This window comes from Cricetulus griseus, chromosome 2, assembly GCF_003668045.3.
Source record: "Cricetulus griseus strain 17A/GY chromosome 2, alternate assembly CriGri-PICRH-1.0, whole genome shotgun sequence".
NCBI classification, from domain to species: Eukaryota; Metazoa; Chordata; class Mammalia; order Rodentia; family Cricetidae; genus Cricetulus; species Cricetulus griseus.
This window is the reverse complement of record NC_048595.1, coordinates 314,389,338-314,408,776: the sequence shown is the minus strand read 5'-3', so window position 1 is coordinate 314,408,776 and position 19,439 is coordinate 314,389,338. Positions and strand designations below refer to the sequence as shown.

The window sequence follows — 19,439 nt, the reverse complement described above, 5'->3', positions numbered from 1 at the left end:
AATTTTTTTAACAGCTTATATAGCCTTACTGCAACTGAATGAGACTATTTGCAGGTGAAATGAAGTTATATGATAGCAAGTTTGAGTCTGTGCATCTGAGCCTGTGTGGGGTCACATAGTTCGGTTTCTCTCCACACCCTGTTCAGCTGAGTGACTATTCTAGTTTCCCTTCTGTCCTGTGGTAAAACATTTTGACTAAATGTAGCATAGGGGAGGGAAGGATTCTTTTGACTCAAACAGGTCACAGTCGGTCACTGAGGGGAGTCAAAGCTGGAATCCATAAGGAATTAGAAGCAGAACATGGAGAAGTTCTGCTTGCTGGCTCAATTGTCAGCTTTACTTAGGAAGCTTAGCTCACTTTCTCATACAGAACCACCTGCCCCAAGGAAGGGTGCTGCCTACAGTGGGCTGGGCCCTCCTAGATCAATAACAAACAATCAAGACGTACCCATAGACCTGCTCACGGTCCAGCCTGACCTGGGCATTCCCTCCATTGATAGTCCCTTCTCGGGTGGCTCTAAGGTGTTTCAAGTTGATAGTTAAAGCTAACTGGAAGAAAAAAACAAAACAGAAAACTTAGGCAGTTAAAAATTGAGCAAATGTAAATTTAGATCCATCAATCATTAGATTTTTCTCCATCTAGTAAAAGATATCTTTACTTGAACATCAAAAGAGGCAGTTAGGAATTCTGTTTGATATTTATTCTCTCTAGATTAGTCTAAATAGCCCATATTTTCCCCCAAACTCTTAATACATAAAAGACCACTGGACCCATTTAATAAATCACGTGAACTTTACCGAATTTAAAATCAGAGTTTACACCAAACAGCATTCCTAACACTGCCCTCTCTGTCACTGCCCAGATGTGCTGGGAATGTTTCTTATTGCTTTGCACACTCAAAGAAACACACCTTCGGGTCTGGCTGAGACCTTTTGGAGAAACTAGTCCTGTGGGGATCAAGGATGCCAATGCAGATTAATTCATGTCAGTGTCTGACAGCTAATATCCGAGCTTGAGATTTTACATGAGAGCTCACTCCTGATGTGTTTACATCCACACCTTGCAATTTTGGGGTGCACATTCCTGTTCTTTTATGCTGTAGAACCTCAGACATGTGGGTAATGATACAAAAAGCCCGGTTTCAGTGTTTTCTTTCTGCTGTTTGTGAAGGCTGAGATAGACTTTCATCATCCTGGACAGAAATGAATTTCAGGAAGAAATTAATATTGCCAATGAGACAACATCTGAGCTCAGAGAGCTTAGAGAGGAAATGGTCCCATAGCCTTTGGAATTATTAGAACTAAGACAGCTTTCTTTTTGTATTCTCTATAAATAAATACCTGAATACCCAATGACCTAACCTCCTGACCATAGATTTAACTCATTGGCTCTTGCTATTCTTTTATTTCTATTTTACAGTACTAGGCAATGGGTAATTTGTACCATCAGCACAAGCTGAAATCGATGAGGGTACTACCATGTCTGATGGCTTGGTTCTTCTGAGAGTTTCTTCTCTTCTCCTGGAAAATCTGTAGTCCAAGAGAACTGAAAGTATAGTCCATGCCATGATGATGAACTATTGGTACACTTTAAAATCTGCAAGTAAGGACTGGAGAGATGGCTCAGAGGTTAAGGGCATTGACTGCTCTTCCAGAGGTCCTGATTTCAATTCCCAGCAACCACATGGTAGCTCACAACCATCTGTAATGAGATCTGGCATACATGCAGGCAGAACACTGTATACATAATTTTAAAAAATCTGCAAGTAAGTACAGGGACATGGGCAGGCTCATCCCAGCCTTGAGGGTTACTGTATTAATGCTGGGGCATTTACATTCATAGTAGCCAGTTAATGACATTGGCAGCAGCTCTGGTGGTTATGTTGGTGGTGTCTCCCCAGAGACTTCAGTTGTGTGTGGACTGCAGCTATTTCCTTCAGGGTTTGTCATGTGCCTTCTGAGGTATTCTGTATCAACACTAGGATGAGGGATTTTTTTTTTTAATGCAGGTTGCAAAAGAAAAGAAAAGAAATGTGGGGGGATTGAAAAACAGGGAAATAGGTTTTTTTTAGAATTTAGATTTTATCTTATGTGTATGAATGTTTTTCCTACATTCATAAATGTGTGTGCACTACATGATATGTCTGGTGTTCACAGAGGTCAGAAGTAGACAGTGGCTCCCCTGGAACTGGAGTTATGACTGGTTGTTAGTCTCCATATGAATGCTGGAAACCAAACCCTGGCCCTCTGGAAGAGTAGCAAAGGCTCTTAACCACTGAGCCATCTCTCCAGACCAAAGGAAAATAGTTTTTTTCTTACTTTATTTTTTTTTTTAAGATTTTATTTATTAAGTATACAGTCTTCTGTCTGCATGTGCCATGCACGCCAGCAGAGGGCACCAGATCTCATTCAAGGTGGTTGTGAGCCACCATGTGGTTGCTGGGAATTAAACTCAGGACCTCTGGAACAGCAGTCAGTGCTCTTTAATCTCAGAGCCATCTCTCCAGCCCAGGGAAAAATAGTTTTAAGGGCACTTTGTGGACATGATTTTCTGGAATATATTTATAAAAATATTTACTATCTAGTCATATACACCTACATATAAAAGTTCCCAGAAGCGAAGAAAAATCCTACCAATGTAATCAATCTACGGTAATAACAGAGCTAGCTGGAAGGCTGTGGAATACTAACAAATAGGACGCATCACAATCAATTGCCTTCCTTTTTGGAATTCTTTCCTTTGTCAAGTGAGTTCTAAGGATAAAAAAGAATGTTTGGCTCTATGGATCTTCTATGCTAAGTGTACTTTTTTTTTAGGGGGGGGTGACCTGAAGGATTCCATTACTCATGCTGCCTTCTATTGAGTGCATTTCTTAGTAGAGAGGTCCAGGGAGGCTCCTTGGGAGATAAATTGCCATGCTGTCAAAAGGGTTTAAAATAATTATAGCTATCGTGGGGCCCTGCCATTTGTGTCTGTTTTTCCTGGTATCCAGATGCCTTCCTCAGAAGGCAAATCTTACAGGCCCTGTCTGATTTTCTCTCAATTGGGGACAGCTCATCTTTCATCCCCCTTGTTGGATCAGCAGTTGGACTTCTGTGTTCTGAAAACCCTGCTAACTCCATCCTTCCACACTTGTACTCTTCCCTTGGTCACTGAAGCTCTTTATAACCTGAACGTTACAGCTGATGGAGAGGTTAGGCATTTAGGGTTGTTCCAGAGAGTAGAACAGCAGGGTCAAGTTCTGCTGTGGGCTTACCATGTGAGGATCCACTGGGAGGGTATAGCATCAGGACAGGGCTTGCTCCTGGTCTTCATGTAACTTAAAGATTTCCTTGACGAGGGCAGTACTAACATACAGAAAATAAACACACAAAACACTATGTTCCAGCTTTACCTACAAATGAGATTCACAAGATGGGAAATCCTCAGGACACAAGTAATTTGAAGGCATCACGGGTTAGATGGTAAAAAAGCTAGTCCTGAAAGAAAAGCTTTTGGGTTCAAAGAGATGGCCCAGCGGGCAAAGTACTTGCTGTGCAAATGTGAAGACTTGAGTTCAAATCCCCAAAGCCCTTGTGTAAAAGCAGGATGAAGTAGCATACATCTGCAGCCCCAGTGCTCCTATGGTGAGTTAAGAAGCAGAAAGACAGGTAACTCTCCAGAAGCTCTTGGGCCAGCTAGCCAGGAATACACAGCAGCTAACGACAAAGAGGTGCTGTCTCCAAAGTGATGGAGACTGAAGACTGACATCTGAGGTTGTCCTCTGAGTTCCACAAGTGTCCACAACACTGGCACACTTGCACACAACACATGTATCATACACACACAAAACAGAGAACCCACACAAAACAAAGGCTTTTGTGAGGACATCCTTCTATCAGGAGTGGTGCAGAACTCCAGGTCCAGCGGTGCTGTAGTTCTTTTTGGAGCTAGCCGCAGGCATTTGAGTGACTAGAATCACTGATCGGGCTCCACAAGCTTTGCCCACCGCCACCCCTAGCTTTTCAGAAGTTGTGGAAAGTGATGGCTTACATTAGAACCTTGGGAAGGAGGGCTGGCTGGGCAGGTCAGCAGAGAAAAGCACACATTCTCACTCAATATGCTTCTCTACCCCGCAGGGCTGGCTGCTGTGGATGACATCAATGCTGTCCTTCGGGAAGGTGACCCTGAGAACACACTGCTTGCACTGAAGAAACCAGAAGCCCAGCTGCCAGCTGTGTATCCCTTTGCCGCTGCTATGTACCAGAACGAACTCTTCAACCTGCAGAAACAGAACACCTCGGTGAGGCACAGCTGTGTGTGCATTCATACCAGGGAGAAGGACAGCTGTTGAGGGAAGGGGAAGGCAGAGTAGGGGTGCAGAGTCTCCAGCTGGTACACAGTCCCAGCCTCAGTGGCCCACTGATGCCATTCCTGGGTTCATTTTCTCTTTAATTCTTGCTTTTAGTCCAGTGGAAAAATGCTAAGGACGTAGGTAGGAAATCCAGGAGTGGTGTATACAATATGCAGAAGAACAGACTGTTGCTATTTTCTCTGTGCATGTGTTTAAGAAACATAGCTCGGAGCTCATCCTGCTATTATGGGCACCCAAGGTCTGTTCTAAGCACCCATGTCACGCAACTTACAATTGCCAAGAATTCTGGCTTCAGGGAGACCTAGTGCCCTTGGCCTCAAAGGGAAGGGCACTTGCACATGCACATTTACATACATACCCCCACACAGATACACACATATATACATAATTAGAAAGAAATCATTTTTTTAAATGTTGAATAATTTTAACTGTATTGAAGTACTCTTTAATTCAGTATTTCTAGAAATCTGCAACTAAGAACATTAGCAGCATGCCTTTGCTTTTTATAAATTTATGATATGCTAAAGTATTAAACAGTCACTTTCATATAAGCGATATGTCTTAGGGTTTCTGTTGCTGTGAAGACACCATGACTACAGTGACTCATAAAGAAAAACATTTCATTGGGGTTGCTTACATTTTCAGAAGTTTGGTCCATTATTGTCATGGCAGGACATAATGGCATGTAGGCAGACATAGTGCCGGCTACATCTTGATCAGAAGGTAACAGGAAGTAGACTGACTCACTGGGCTCGGCTTCAGCATATATGAGTTATATGAGTTCTCAAAGCCCACCTTCACAGTGACACATTTCTTCCAACAAGACCACACCCACTTCAACAAGGCCACACCTCCTAATAGTGCCACTCTCTTTGGGGGACCACATTATATAATAGGATGTTTTCTCGAAGTCTATGAGCTGCAGAGAGGGGCAAAATGAAAAGTACTGGAAGTAAGGCCGAGAATGTCATATAGAGAAGAGCTGGTGTTGCCATTATGAGGAGAGTTGTTTAATATGGAGTCCTCTGAAGTGTTTACCAGATGATCAGAAAGTATTAATTCACAGCACATATATCTCAGAATAACTTCAAGGTTATATGTTTGCCTGGCTTTCATGAAGCCATGTTCAGTCCCCAGCATCACCCCCTGAAAAATAAAAAGTAAAATTAAGAGTTAAATGTAAAAGTAATTTTTTAAAACTCAAAATTCTGGACTGGAGAGATGGCTCAGCAGTTAAGAGCACCTGCTGCTCTTCCAGAGGACCCAGGTTCAATTTTTATCGTCCACATAGTGTCTCACAGCCTTCTGTAACTCCAGCCCAGGGCATCTGACACCCTCTTCTGGCCTCCTCTGACATTAGACATGCATATGGTACACAAACAAACATGCAAGCCAAACACCCATACACATAAGATAAATAAGTAAAATTTCTAATCCTTTGTTTTTCCTTTTTTTGCATTTTTTTTTTTTTTGAGTCAGGATATCCCCATGTAACCTTGGCTGGCCCTGGAGTTAGCTATGTAAACCAAGTTGGCCTTGAACTCACAGAAATCCTCCTGCCTCTGCTCCCAGTGTGCTGGGAAAGGTGTGTCCCACCAGGCCCAAGCTTTAATAAATAAAACTTTTTAAAAAGTAAAATTTTAAGGAATGATAGAAGAAGAACAACTGGATTTTAAAAATCAGAACCAGGGTTGTCTATTGATGAAAGGAAGCTAAGAGTATGAGTGACCAGCTCAGAGAACCATGAATGCGAGCTTACAAAACAAAAAATGTTTGTAAATGAAGACAAAGTGTGTGTGCATGTGTGTGCATGTGTGTGTGTGTGTGTGTGTGTGTGTGTGTACACGCATGCTCGCATGCATGCATGAGTGTATGTGTATGTGTGTGTGCACACTCACACATTCGAGTGTATGAGAGTAGATGGGTAGTTTCTCGAAAGATTTGCTTGGATGTAGGTATAAATATAGAGCTGCTGGCACCTTTAAGAATCTGGTATGTGCAGTTGTGTAGCCTTCTTGACCAATGCATCTCAAAGGCTCGTAGTTCTGACCATTGCATTCTGGAAACCAGGCCTGAAGAAGACAAATCAGGAAGCTTAGCCACAGAGATGTTTCTCAGTCTGTTAGACTGGTGGGGGGGGGGGAGAATCTAACTGCATGTTAATTATTTTAATAGAAGATTATTTAATCTGTGGTATTTTTTCCTGTGCTGGGAATACTATGCAACCAACAAAAAAGGTGGTAGAAAGAATAAGGCCCTATGAGATAGTTAGGTGGACATTGGCAGTTGCCACTGAAGACCTGAGTTTGATTGGACCCTAGGATCCACACAGTAGAAGGAGAGAACTGTCTCTCAAAATTTGTTCTCTGATATCTACATCCACACTGCACGCACACACACAATGAGTAAATAAATAAATAAATAAATAAATAAATAAATCTAAAAATTTGATTTAATGAATAATTATAAGAACAAAAGGTCCACATTAAGCGGAACAAACAAAACCCAGAGGCTGAGATATATTGGATTATGGTATATAATATATACTTTTTAAAAGTCAGTTGAAATGAATAACACCTCTGTAAAACTATGTGTGGATTAAATAACTAGTGAATACAAGCCTGGCAGTGTTGGTGCACATCTTTAATTCCAGCACTCAGGAGGCAGAGACAGGCGAATCTCTGAGTTTGAAGCCAGCCTGGTCTACAGAGTAAGTTCCATGACAGCCAGGACTACGCAGAAAAACCCTGTCTCAAAAAAAAAACAAAAATCAAACAACAACAACAACAAAAAAGAAAATCCAACAAACAACAAACAAAAACAACAACAAAAACCAAACACATGTACCCTAAAAGGTTTGGGTTATACTATTGGTTTTGGGTTTTTTTTTTGAGAGAGAGAGAGAGAGAGAGAGAGAGAGAGAGAGAGAGAGAGAGAGAGACACACCCTCACAGAAGCCTTCGGTTTGGTTAGCCTGCAGCTGGAGCCACAGGCAGTTATGAGCTGCCAGGCATGGATTCTGGGAACTGAACTCTGGTCCTCTGGAAGAGCAGCAAGAACTCTTATCTGCTGAGCCATCTCTCCAGCCCCTGGGTTGTAGGATTTGTTTATTTATGCTTGCTTATCAAGATGTCCCTCCCCTTCACACACATTTTCTACATAGAAACAATTACTTTGAGGTACATATTATTTTCTGACATCATATGTAGGTCCTTTTTGTCCCCTCTTACTTCTCCTAGATTTGAAGTTCAGACACTCAAGTCTCAGCCTAGCTCAGCCATGGATCAGGGCCATCCATGCAGCAGCCCTGTGCTTTCTTCTCTTGTCCTTTTGTCAGAACCTATTTGATATTTGTGTAGTCCACTGGAAGACATAGAGCAAGTGCTTAAACAGGGCTTCCATGTAGCTGTTGTAGCTTACATTCAGTCTTACACACCTTCATGTGGTGCATGTATAGTTAATGTGTGTCATTTAGATAAAATGCTCTGTGGTTGCCACAGTTTCCTGTTTGCAGTAGAAAACAGAATGGTGCTTTATTACTCTGAAATCAGTTTGATCTTAAAAGTTTTTGTAGCAATCCAGGAAGCTATAATACATTTTAATATGATTATGACATTTTGAATACATAATATTCTAAATGCAAGGATGTATATCCTCTTTTTAAAGGAATTATTTTCAATCCCTTCAATATAATAAAAGAACTATCCTTTTTTGAAATGGATTAAAATGATGTAAAATGATCAAATGGAAGAAAATCTTGAAAGGAGAGGATGCTCTGAAAGCTAACCTGTTTTTACATAATCCAAATAAAATAGTCATAAATATGCAAACATGGAGGGTCTCCCTTGCTTTACAAATAAGCTTTACCTTAAATTACATCAAATATCCAGCCCTTATAGTACATCTTAAAGTTTCTACCCAATTTATAAAACCAAAATTACCTTCTGGGGATGAGAATCAACTTCCTTGGCTGAAAGATTGCATTTGTTTTTCTAGGCTTATAACATTTGGGTAAAACATCTCTTTCCTGGGCCCAAAACAGAGTCATTTACTGTGCTGAGGTCTTACCTGGACCTTTCTGCCAGTTTTGTCTAACCTGTGGCTTAATTACCAGGTTACATAGAGCCTGGTAGGCAGCCAGCACCACTGGCAATAGAGATCAGCTGTGGGATACAGATATTTGTGACATTGTAACTGTAGGTTACACATAACACAGCCCCCAAAATAATAATCTAAAAGAACCTAGGAGCCATTTACCTGCCTCTCCTGAAAGCCATCGAAGAGCAGGTGGGCATGCTCATTGTCATATGTATCCCATCCCCAAAGCACATATGTGCAGTGTGTGATTCCGGGAGCTCACTTTGTCCTGTGTTTGCCGACAGAATTACTTGGCCCACGAGGAGCTCCTGATTGCCGTGGAAATGTTGTCTGCTGTTGCTTTGCTGAACCAGGCCTTGGACAGCAATGATCTTGTGTCTGTGCAGAACCAACTCAGAAGCCCCACCATAGGTTTCAACAATCTGGACGAGGCACACGTGGACCGGTAAGAAGCACTTTCCAAACCTTCTTTCAGGGCAAAAAAAAAAAAAAAAAACAGAGAGTGTGCTTGGCAGATCTCCCAAATTAACAACTTGCTTAGTGGGAAAGTCCACATACCCTGCTTACATTTTCTCAAGAGCTGGTACACACTGCAGTAAGAGTTATCATCTTGTGTTAAGAACTGACTTTATCCTAAGCAACGATTGCTTCCTGGAGGAGCTGTTGAAAATATACCTTTCTTTGGGACCCTTCAGGGCTCTTCGGGGAAGTTGGAAGTAGCTTCGGGAAGTTGGGAGTAGCTGCCCACCGAGGTTCCATTCCATCCATGATAAGGAAACTTCTGGAGTTATGAACCCTAAGTGGGTCCCCAAACTCCCAACTCTTCTGATTGTTGAACTACACACAAGAGCTCTGTGAGCTCCATGGATTATACCTCAGTTGGAGGTTTTCATTTCAGGTTCTTAGATAACTGTGATTGCTAGTCATATTTAACACTGCAGTGGGCCTAGAGAGAGAGCTAAGGGCTGGAATTGAAAGCCAAATCAGAGGCTTTTCTTTGCTAGTGGGTGCTGAAGCCAGGGCCTCACACAAATGAGGACGCAACCCCCAAATTAGATTCCGCTAGGAAGAAGAAAAAAAAATCAGTGAGCAAACTGTGACTTGCAGTGACCACCAGAGGGAGATGTCTACCCGGATCTTGACAACAGTTTAGCCAATGACAGTAAACTGGCTTTAATCCACAGGGTGGCTAATCCTATGTCAAGCCCAGTTGAAAAGGAAACTGAAAGGGAGCTTTTAGATTCTGAGAAAGTGGTGTTGGGTTACTTGCCCGAGTATAAAGTTGCCAAGAAGTAGAGGGTCAGTAGAGTTGCCTTCTTAGTCTTCCTGCAGAAATGAATCATCCTGTTCTACCTGAGTTAAACCCTCCTGCTTGACATACTCCACGGCACTTATTTCCCGGGTAATTTGCTCCTCCCCCCATTGCTCCTGTTAATGGTGTTACACTCTTCTCCAAGCTTAGAAACACCAGTCTGTTCTGGTTTTCTTCTTCCCTTGGCCAGAACCCTAGTGCTATGAGACAGCTGTTCACGATCACGTCCACTGTGCACAGCTGATCCACATACACAGAACTCAGCAAAGGACATCCTCTCCAGGGGCCACCCTCACCTGGCTGTTGTGTCTCTATCTTTCTGCAGTAACATCCACAGTGAAGTCCCCTACCTCTTTTCTATCCTCATCCGTCATGAGTCCTTCTTCTCTAACCAACCCTTGAGCCTTCTTGATGCCAAATTCTAGGGCAGATCTGCTCACTCCTCGGTGAAAGTTAAAATCTAACAGTGACTCATGGCAAAGAGATTGTCAGACATACCAGGCCGCTGCCCCTACATAACAATCCTTCCCCTTCTAATTCAGTTACCCATTCTGTTGATCAAAATTGCTTCCCTATCTACAAATACCACTTAAGGAAATGGGGCCATTCCATTTGAGAGTCACATGGCCTGCATTCAAGTTCACAATATATTAAAAACTTAAAAAGAACAGAGGTAAACCTGGCATATTGGACTATACCTGTGATTTCAACACCCAGCACCTGGAGACAGGAAGATGAGGAGTCCAGAATCCTCCTTGATAGCAAGTCTGAGGCCAGCCTGGGCTACATGAGACTCTCAGTATGAAAAAAAAACAAAATAAACACCAAAAATGAGCAGGTTTGTTCTAGTGCATAGTTGGGGTTAGAATCAACAGAGGATGGCTTTCATCTCTACGAAAAGCTAACCAGTACAAATTGCCATGTGCCCCTGTTATTAGTGTCATCAGTGCTATTTGTTATACAGTAGTAAATGTAACTTCTCTGTGACTCTTGTGGTAAGGCAAACATCTCAAGCACAAACGATCCTTTGCCAGTTTCAGGCCTACATTTGGTTGACCTCAGTTGGAAGCCTTCATTTGTCATCATCACTTCCTGTTCTGAAGAACTTTTGTTTCTCAACCTACAATCTATAGAAGTTACCTCAGTATCACCTTAAAGCATGAAGAACTTTGAGGAAATTGGTCACCCCCAGGGAGACAGGTTTAGGCTCATTTAACATCCTCCCCCAGTACATGTGGAGGCTACAGGTGAATTGTGCCCTTCCTTACTTCCCCCGTGAAAAAGATGAAACAGCACAAACCTCTTGAGTTTCTTCACTCTTGGCCACCCAGTTCACACTAGCTGCATGCTTTTCAGTGGTAAAAGTGGCTTTTTTGAAAGTGTGAGTTTCATGGTAATATATCAAGATGGGTAAATTTTCCCCTCAAATTTCTCTCATTTAAAAAAAAATTTAGAATGGTTGGCCAGGGTCAACCAGATGTTATACTCAGTGAGAAGAGTCAGAGGTCAGAAATGAGGTCTCAGTGCCTAGCTGGGAGAGGACACAGAAGAAAAAGGTTTGAATAACTTCCATGGAGCCTTTAGAGAGGACAGGAAACATGGGAATCTACACTATTTTAGCTCAACTCCTGCAGTACATTGCCAAGAAAGCATACTGTGAAGATCTAAGTGGTCCAACAAGGCTTTTGGAAGTGTATTTTCATGGAATTTGCACTCTTGTTGAACATATTAGGTATGATGGCGGACGCTGCTAACCTAAGCTACTCAGAAGCTTCTAGCAAGAAGATTAAAAGTCACAGACCTACATGGGCTTACATACCAAGTTCAAAGGCATCCAGGGCAACTTAGTGAGACCCTGTCTCAACATAAAAATAAAAGAGGCCTCAGGTTATAACTTAGTGAAGAGTACTCACCTAGAGTATTCAAGGATTTGGGTTCAATTTCAGCATTTTGAAAAGGAGAGATGAGGAAGCCATTTCATGTAGTTGAAGATTTCATTTTGCTTAGATTAGATATGATATTGGGTTGTGAGGAACTTTTTTTAAACTGAACATTTCATAAGCATAAAAAGTACTTTTTTCTTTCTTTCTTTCTTTCTTTTTTTTGGTTTTTTTTTTGTTTTTTTTGTTTTGTTTTGTTTTTGTTTTTTTGAGACAGGGTTTCTCTGTGTAGCTTTGGAGCCTATCCTGGCACTCACTCTGGAGACCAGGTTGGCCTGGAACTCACAGAGATCCTCCTGCCTCTGCCTCCTGAGTGTTGGGATTAAAGGTGTGTGCCACCAATGCCTGGACATAAAAAGTACTTTTAAGAAAAAACACCAGTAGTGGGGTGTTTATCACTAGAGGCAGTGGGACCAGAGAGAATGGAGCCAATAAATGAGGCAAACTAAAGTCTCATGCAATAACCAAGTTTATTCAGGGCATTGAACAATTTATACTCTGAGGGTTAAGAAAGGCCACCCTAGTAAAATTCTCATGAGTTCAAGCTGCATACAATCATAAAGACAAGCCACATGTGGCAGAAACAGGTTTTTCGATAGAGGTGTATAAACAAATAACAATAGCCAGTTGTAATGAATAATCTAAAGTAAACTCACTCCTATCCACTACACCTGGGAGGGGCACATTTCAAGAACAATGCTGTGTCATAAGACTCTTGGTTTCTTGTAATTTTCTCACAATGAGGATTCACACTGAGAGTTCTCATATGACTCCATTCTTAGACCATGTTCTGACACTGGGGCTGAACAATTGTTTAGCATTAAGATTGCATACTCTTTTCATAGAGGACCTAAAAGAAGTTCCGTTCTCAGCACCCACATCAGGCCATAACTGCCTATCACTCCATCTCCAGGGGAATCCAACACCTCTGGCCTCCATGGGCACTGGCACATATCCACACAGAGACACACATGTATACACATAATTTTAAAATAAGATAAATTTAAAAAAAAAACTATCAATTCTATAACCATCGGTCTAGTATGTGCTGGCAAAGCTGTACACTTTTTACCTGCCCAACTACTCTTTGTCTAACCCCAGGACATTGTTATCGAACAATGTGGGACAGTCACAACCTGCGCTTCAAGCCAGGCCTGCCCACCTGTCCTCAATAGGTCAATTAGAAGAGTCAAATTAAAAGTGAACCACAGGAAAAGACTACTTTTTCAATGTGGCCACAAAACAATCTGGAAAAACCCATGTCCATTTTAGGAGTCTTGAAGTAAAATCTAAGTTGAAATAGAGGGCCAAGTATATGCACATCTAACCAGTTTCAGTTAAGGTGTGGTCCTGCCCACCATTGACCCATCACTGTCTGGCTTGAGTCCCATCCTGTAAAGTGGTCTGGCTAGACTCCTAACTCTCTTTCCAGGAGACAAGGTCCCCTTCTAGCTGGTACCTTTTCAGTCTGCCAGAATGAATTCCAATTTCTTTACAGTCCATTGTTTGAGCAGTCTAAAGTCAGATCAAGGACACAAAGTATCTCTTTGGAATGATCTTCCCTTCTGCCAGGCTGGATGAAACATCTCCACTTGGTCCATAGGTGAAACTTCAGATGCAGGGCATGAGCGGAGAGTGAAAGATGTCTGACTGTGTGTGTAGCATTTCTGCTTTCTCTTCCACAGGTATGCAGATGCATTACTCTCTGTTAAAAAAGAAGTGTTGTCTCAAGGGCAAGATACCTTAAGCTGGAATGAAATTCAGAATTGTATTGATATGATTAATATCCAGATTCAAGAAGAAAATGACCGTAAGTATGGAGTATTTTCCTTCTATAACTAAGTGGGAGAACAATGTGTATGGACTTCATATTCTCTAGATGTGAGCTGGAAGAGTTTGCTCATGGGAACATCCAGTTAATTCAATGTGCATGCATGTATTATAAAAAGGGTTTGTGCAAAGCACATATGGAAAGGTAGAAAAATAAATTAATGCAAGTCATAATTATTTATTGTTTTTAGCTAAAACGTGCTTCTGTAGTTACATTTCTAATTTATTTTGGCCTTTCATTTGCCTGCTTTCCTCAACTTTGACATACTATCCATTGTAGGAATGAAAAATTGGAATATAATCAGACCATATGGTCAAATATCATAACTTGTTTTGTTTCTAAAATGATAAACTGGCTTCCTTCTTTTCCCCTTTGATTACACAAACAGTTACAAAAGGGAACACTGGGTGACTCCTGTGTTTGCTACACTTCTGTAGCATGAATGAACAAGTTCAGACCTCAGGTTGTCATTTCCAACAAAAAAGATGGCCAAGCCTTGACTTGTTAGCAGCGATAAATTAGAATCAATCAAATCTCTAACCTCCCTTCTAGCTAAGGCTTTCCCTTTTCTTCCTTCCTTTCCCTCTTCCCTGCCCCATCCTCTTCCTTCCTTCTTTTCTTTCTTTCTTCTTTGCTTTTTTTATGTTCAAGTTCTCACTATATAGTCCAGACTGACTTCAATTTATAGATCCTCCTGCCTCCATTCCCCAGTGCTGGAGTTGCAGGCATGTACCCATGCATGGCCCAGCTTCAGCTATTTTTTTTTAATTAGACACTGTGAGATTTATTTATAGGCTAAGCAGTAAGTTACTCGGATTAGCACAAATCAATACCAAGGTGACACCAAAGAACTTCAGTTCATTTGTAGATACGTTTCTCTGTATCTCAGTATTCAAGACACCATCTACATAAGTAACTCAGGTTTGAAAAGTCAGATGACCATCCCCAGTCTCCTTCACAGTCTCTTTCAAATCTAGCTGCTTGCAAGGTCAGGGTCCTGGGTCACTTTTAGTGCCAGAACAGGGACCTTCTCTAGCATCCTTGCTCTACTCTCAGATGGAGCAGGTGTCTCAAGTCTTAAGCTCTTTTGCTCTGGAGAGCTCTGGTAAGGCTTCAGATCTGGTTCCCCCAATACTGCATCTAATTCTGGAATATTGAAATCATATATGATCTTCCAGTCAGCTACTCTTGGCTGTTTCCCGTGAGCATCTTGCCAAGTTTGTGTTTTGATGTTTCAAGATATTTTCCCTCTGGACTCCAGCCCATTGAAACAGTGTGACTGCCTTCATGGTGCACAGTGGGTATGGATTTACTGTGACACTTCTATCTGGACACTGTCATGATTTTTGTCTTTTTCAGGTCCTGTGTATGCCTAAGCTTCTTTGGGGACAGCTCAGCTTTCTGTTGCCCCTCTCTGTACTTCCTGTCTGTGAGGCATGTAGAATCTACATTCAAACACCTCAATGAGATCATCCAATCTGTTGACTTGGAAGCTTGAGGCTCTTGTCAGATGTTACTCTCGAGGGAAGCAGTGATTTGAGCAGATGTTCAGCATCCTGGGGGTATAGGTAGTGGAAATCACAGGTGTGTGTGTGTGTGTGTGTGTGTGTGTGTGTGTGTGTGTGTGTGTGACTACAGAGAGTGGTCACTGGTCCTCTTTCCCTCTTGCCCTCTTTTTGGAATCCCACATCTACACTGAGCTTCCTGCCACTTAAGTGTGGAGCCTAATGCTACCCACTGATTTCTTTTGGTAGGTAAAACAAATCATCAGGTCCCATTATCTTCTAACTTCTCTGGATATGTTTTGTGTGTTGTCTGCATATGCTGCCTACCCAAGTGAAGGTGGCTTTGTGCCCACAATTGTTGCACTGTGTTCCTTGTCCTTCACACTGACCATGGGAGGAGTGCCATCCCCAGCCTCTGCTTTGCCGAGGACAGGAAAACAAGTGTTTTTACAATGTAAAGAGACAGTGGCCTTTTGTAAGCAGAAATTATTTGTAATTAAAGCCTCTTGACTGTTGTGGCCATTCCCACAATCCATCAGTGTCTTGTCATGGAGGGCATATACTTATAACCAGGAAATTTATTTCAAATATTGATCCCTTTCTAGCACTTGTGAACTTTAACACACAGTATTTAATTTACCTGTACTTTGGTTTGGTTGTTCTTTTTCCTTTTGTCAAAATGAGGTATTTAAAAATATTTTAATATTAAGAGTAAGCATATAGAGTATTAGGTTTCCTAATGGCATGATTGAAACATGATGTTTTTTGCTGCTCTCTACTCCCCATCCACACCCCCACCTTTTTGCATGCTTCTTGCCTCAACTTCCTTTCAGCTTCATGCTTTATTTCCTTCCCCATTGCCAACCCCTCCCTTATTTTTGTTTAAAATTCCTGAAGTATCGTGTATAATATCATATATTAAAGAGGTAACTTAAAAAGCTAAATGCTAAGTTTTGGTTTATATACTAAGAAATGGGTTTGTTATGACATTTTCATCAATACTCTTTGCTCTTATTCATCCCCTTTGCTCATTCCCCCACTTCCCCTCCCCCTCTTTCTCTAGTCCACCTCCTCCCCTAAATGGTCTCCTGTTCTGCTTTTAAGATGTGGGTATTCTATTAACCTTTAGACCTGTTTTTCTCTCCTCATAGTTCCTTTCTTGGTCTGTATGTGAGACTAAAAAACTCTTCTCTCATAAAAGTAAAACTTTTTAAATGCCTTATTATGACCAAGTGAGAGTACAGTACAGTAATTAAATCATTGAAAGAGCTGTGAGTTTTCATGGGGATTATGAAAGAACAGTGTCCTGGCCTTGTTCTCCACACTCCCTGCATGTGTGGAGAGGTCTACTTCTGTGGCTGCCTTGTGGCTCACTGGGCCTACAGCTAATAGAAGTGCTAAATGGAAGATGTATCCAATAACAGGTTGCTAAATATGTTCCCAGACTCTGATGTTCTGTTGATTTCTTCCTGGAAAAACCCACATTTCTCAACAAAACCACAGAAGAGTATTATTTTACCCACACAGCCTCCTCAAGAAAGTTTTTACATTTGAGTTGCTTTTAAAATTTTGGTAACGTGCCATTCCTATATAGGTTACTTCATCCATTAGCTCAAATATACATGTTCTCCAAGAATACCCACTGTCACTGGGCTGGAATGTCATAGCATTTTGCTTAGATTAAAGAAGTAGGCCATAGCCTGTGGTTCAGCAATCTTTATTCATCTGGGTTTACTTTTCACATGTATGAACAGAAAAAGTGACAGGTGTGCCCAAGGGGCTTCTGGGTAGGCTCCTTGGCTTCTATGAGGTCATTTACTATGACCTCAGCAGCTTGTGTTGTTAGAAACACTATCAAGAACTTAAGCAGTTGATTTCCGTCAAGTCAGCTGGAATGCACACCTTGCCAGGTGACCAGCCCTTAGGATGTGTGTACACACTTTCTCACACTTGGTTCTGCTAAGATCATGTTTGGATGGGGTATTTGAAGGTATTTAGAACAGCCTGACCATGGGGTGTCCAGTGAATAATGGGATAATCTCCTGTACACTCCAGTTTATAAGTAGGATAGCATGAGAACAGTACTGGAACTTTCCATGGTTCTCTTCATATTTGAATATTATTTCATTTGGATGCTAAAGAAATAGAGTTGATTTTATTAACTTCAAATATATTTAAGTATTGTAACCTGGACTATCTCTAATCATTTGAGATGATTCTTTTCCCTCATGGAAAACCCCTTTATTCCTAGCACAGTGGTGTTTGTGAGGTCAGCTATTAGAAAAATGGTAGCCTCATTTGAATGATAAAACAGAGGTACATTTTTTAAAACTTGGAGGTGTTGGGGTTTTATAGCTTATTATATTTGTAAAGTGTCTTGTGATCATTTTTCATGAAAAATTAGACACAATAGCAATGTTTGGCCTTTACAGTGTGATTCCTAACTTAATGTTTAGTGTTTAGTTTCTCTACCAAGTCTTGTTCATCAGTACCAAAGTAGGAAGTCAATCCCTCATTAGTGTGTATGTATATGAATACATATGTGTATTTGAGTATGTGTATGTATGAGTACATGGATGCAAAAATGTATACCTGCTTCTGTATACTATTACTGGGGGCTTGTTTATTTTTTGATAATATGGGTAGTAATGAGAATAGACCTTCAGATACATTTTGCTTCAAGTTTATACAACATTTTCAGACTCCATCACCTAACCTCTATGCTTTTTTACTCTATGTCCTTGTATACCCTGTGTTCTATGATCTTTCAATATATGAGATTATACCAACTAAACAAGAGGGTTTGCCTAGCCCTCCTTTGCCACATCCTTGAATTAGGGTTCAAAGCTAATAATGTGTATTATTAGATAAATAATACAAGAAATTCACTATCTATATTTGAACCTTAAAGCTGTCCCAAAAATATGCCTGCTGTTGTTTTTCTATGGAGCCTGCCTCTGTGTTCCAGCCATATGTGACTATTTAAAATAATCACAGCTAAGCAAACTTACATTTCATTCTTCATTTGTGATAGCCTCATGATAATTGCTCCATAGTTATGTGGCTAATGATCGCTGTATTGCACAACACCAAAAGCAAAATATTTCATCATTACACAGAAATCCACTGGACAGTGCTGAGCTGTGTGGATATCTGTTCTGCTTTATCTTAATATTGTAGAAAATTATTTGATCTTGAACTGTTTGTTTTAAGGCTCTTTAACAGCTGCAAAAACAGTAATACAAAGAATAGAATGCATGCCTAAAACTCTGGTTTTGCATTTTCATTTCTGTACATCTCTACATTAAACTCATCTTTTAGTCCTATCTCTAATGTCTTGGTATTGATGTCTAACATTTCAGAGTCATACTAGAAATAGTTTCCCTTTTGCTGTTCATATGCAAAAGTGAACCTCTTCTAAAAATGTGCATTTGTTGAAATACAAATTACATACTATAATAGTTGCCTTTTAGAAGTGAATGATGAGGCTGGAGAGATGCATCAGCAAACTGGCTCTTCCTCCAGATAACCCTGGGTTGGATTCCTAGCACCTCATCCTCAAGGCAGGACACAGCCCTTTTTAACTCCAGTTCTAGGGAATCCAGTGTCATCATCTGTCCTCCACAGTCACAAGGCACACATGTGGTGCACAGACATCTATACAGGCAAAACATCCAGACATATATTAAGTCCATAGTGACCTTTCGTGTTTTGCTTCAGAAAAAAACTAACTTAGTATGTTTTCAGGACTCATTCATATTGTGTTATATGTTAGTATACTTTTATAGTCCTTCCTAGGTCAAAAAAATATTCTAGTCTATAGAGATACGTTTGTTTATTCATTCATTATTTGATATAAATTTGGGTAGTTTCTGCTTTTTAGCTATATAACAAATAATAATAATGCCTTAAGCCTTCAAGTTTTTTGTTTGTTTTGTTTTTTAAGACAGGGTTTCTCTGTGTAGCATTGGAGCCTATCCCGACACTCACTCTGTAGATCAGGCTGGCCTCAAACTCACAGAGATTTGCCTGTCTCTGCCTCCCGAATGCTGGGATTAAAAGCATGTGCCACCTCCACCTGGAAAGCCTTCAAGTTTGTATGTTGATCTGTGTTTTCAATTGGGTGTTTACAAACAGAATGGCTAGATCGCATAATTTTATATTTAGCATTTTGAGAGCCTGCCAAATTGTTCTCCGGTGTGTCTGCACCACTTCCCATCCCCACCAACAATGCATACAAGTTCATGTTTTTCAAGCATCACTATCACTTATTATGGTTGGATTTTGTTACGGCCATCCTAGTGATTACAAAATGGCTTGTATTTAGTATGACTTGGCTTGAATTTTCCTAATTGCAAATATATTGTGTGTCTCTTCATATACTTACTGAATTTGTGT

At 40.8% G+C, this 19,439-nt stretch overlaps 1 protein-coding gene across 1 annotated transcript in view; it reads left to right on the top strand.

Annotated features, from left to right (window-relative positions):
• The window catches only part of Iqgap2 (IQ motif containing GTPase activating protein 2), a 271,719-nt gene that overhangs the window by 170,144 nt on the left and 82,136 nt on the right, over positions 1-19,439 (top strand). The window contains exons 10-12 of the mRNA XM_027401697.2: positions 4,120-4,283; positions 8,738-8,898; positions 13,391-13,515. Coding sequence (XP_027257498.1) covers positions 4,120-4,283; positions 8,738-8,898; positions 13,391-13,515 — 450 coding nt within the window. The remainder of the gene's footprint in view (positions 1-4,119; positions 4,284-8,737; positions 8,899-13,390; positions 13,516-19,439) is intronic.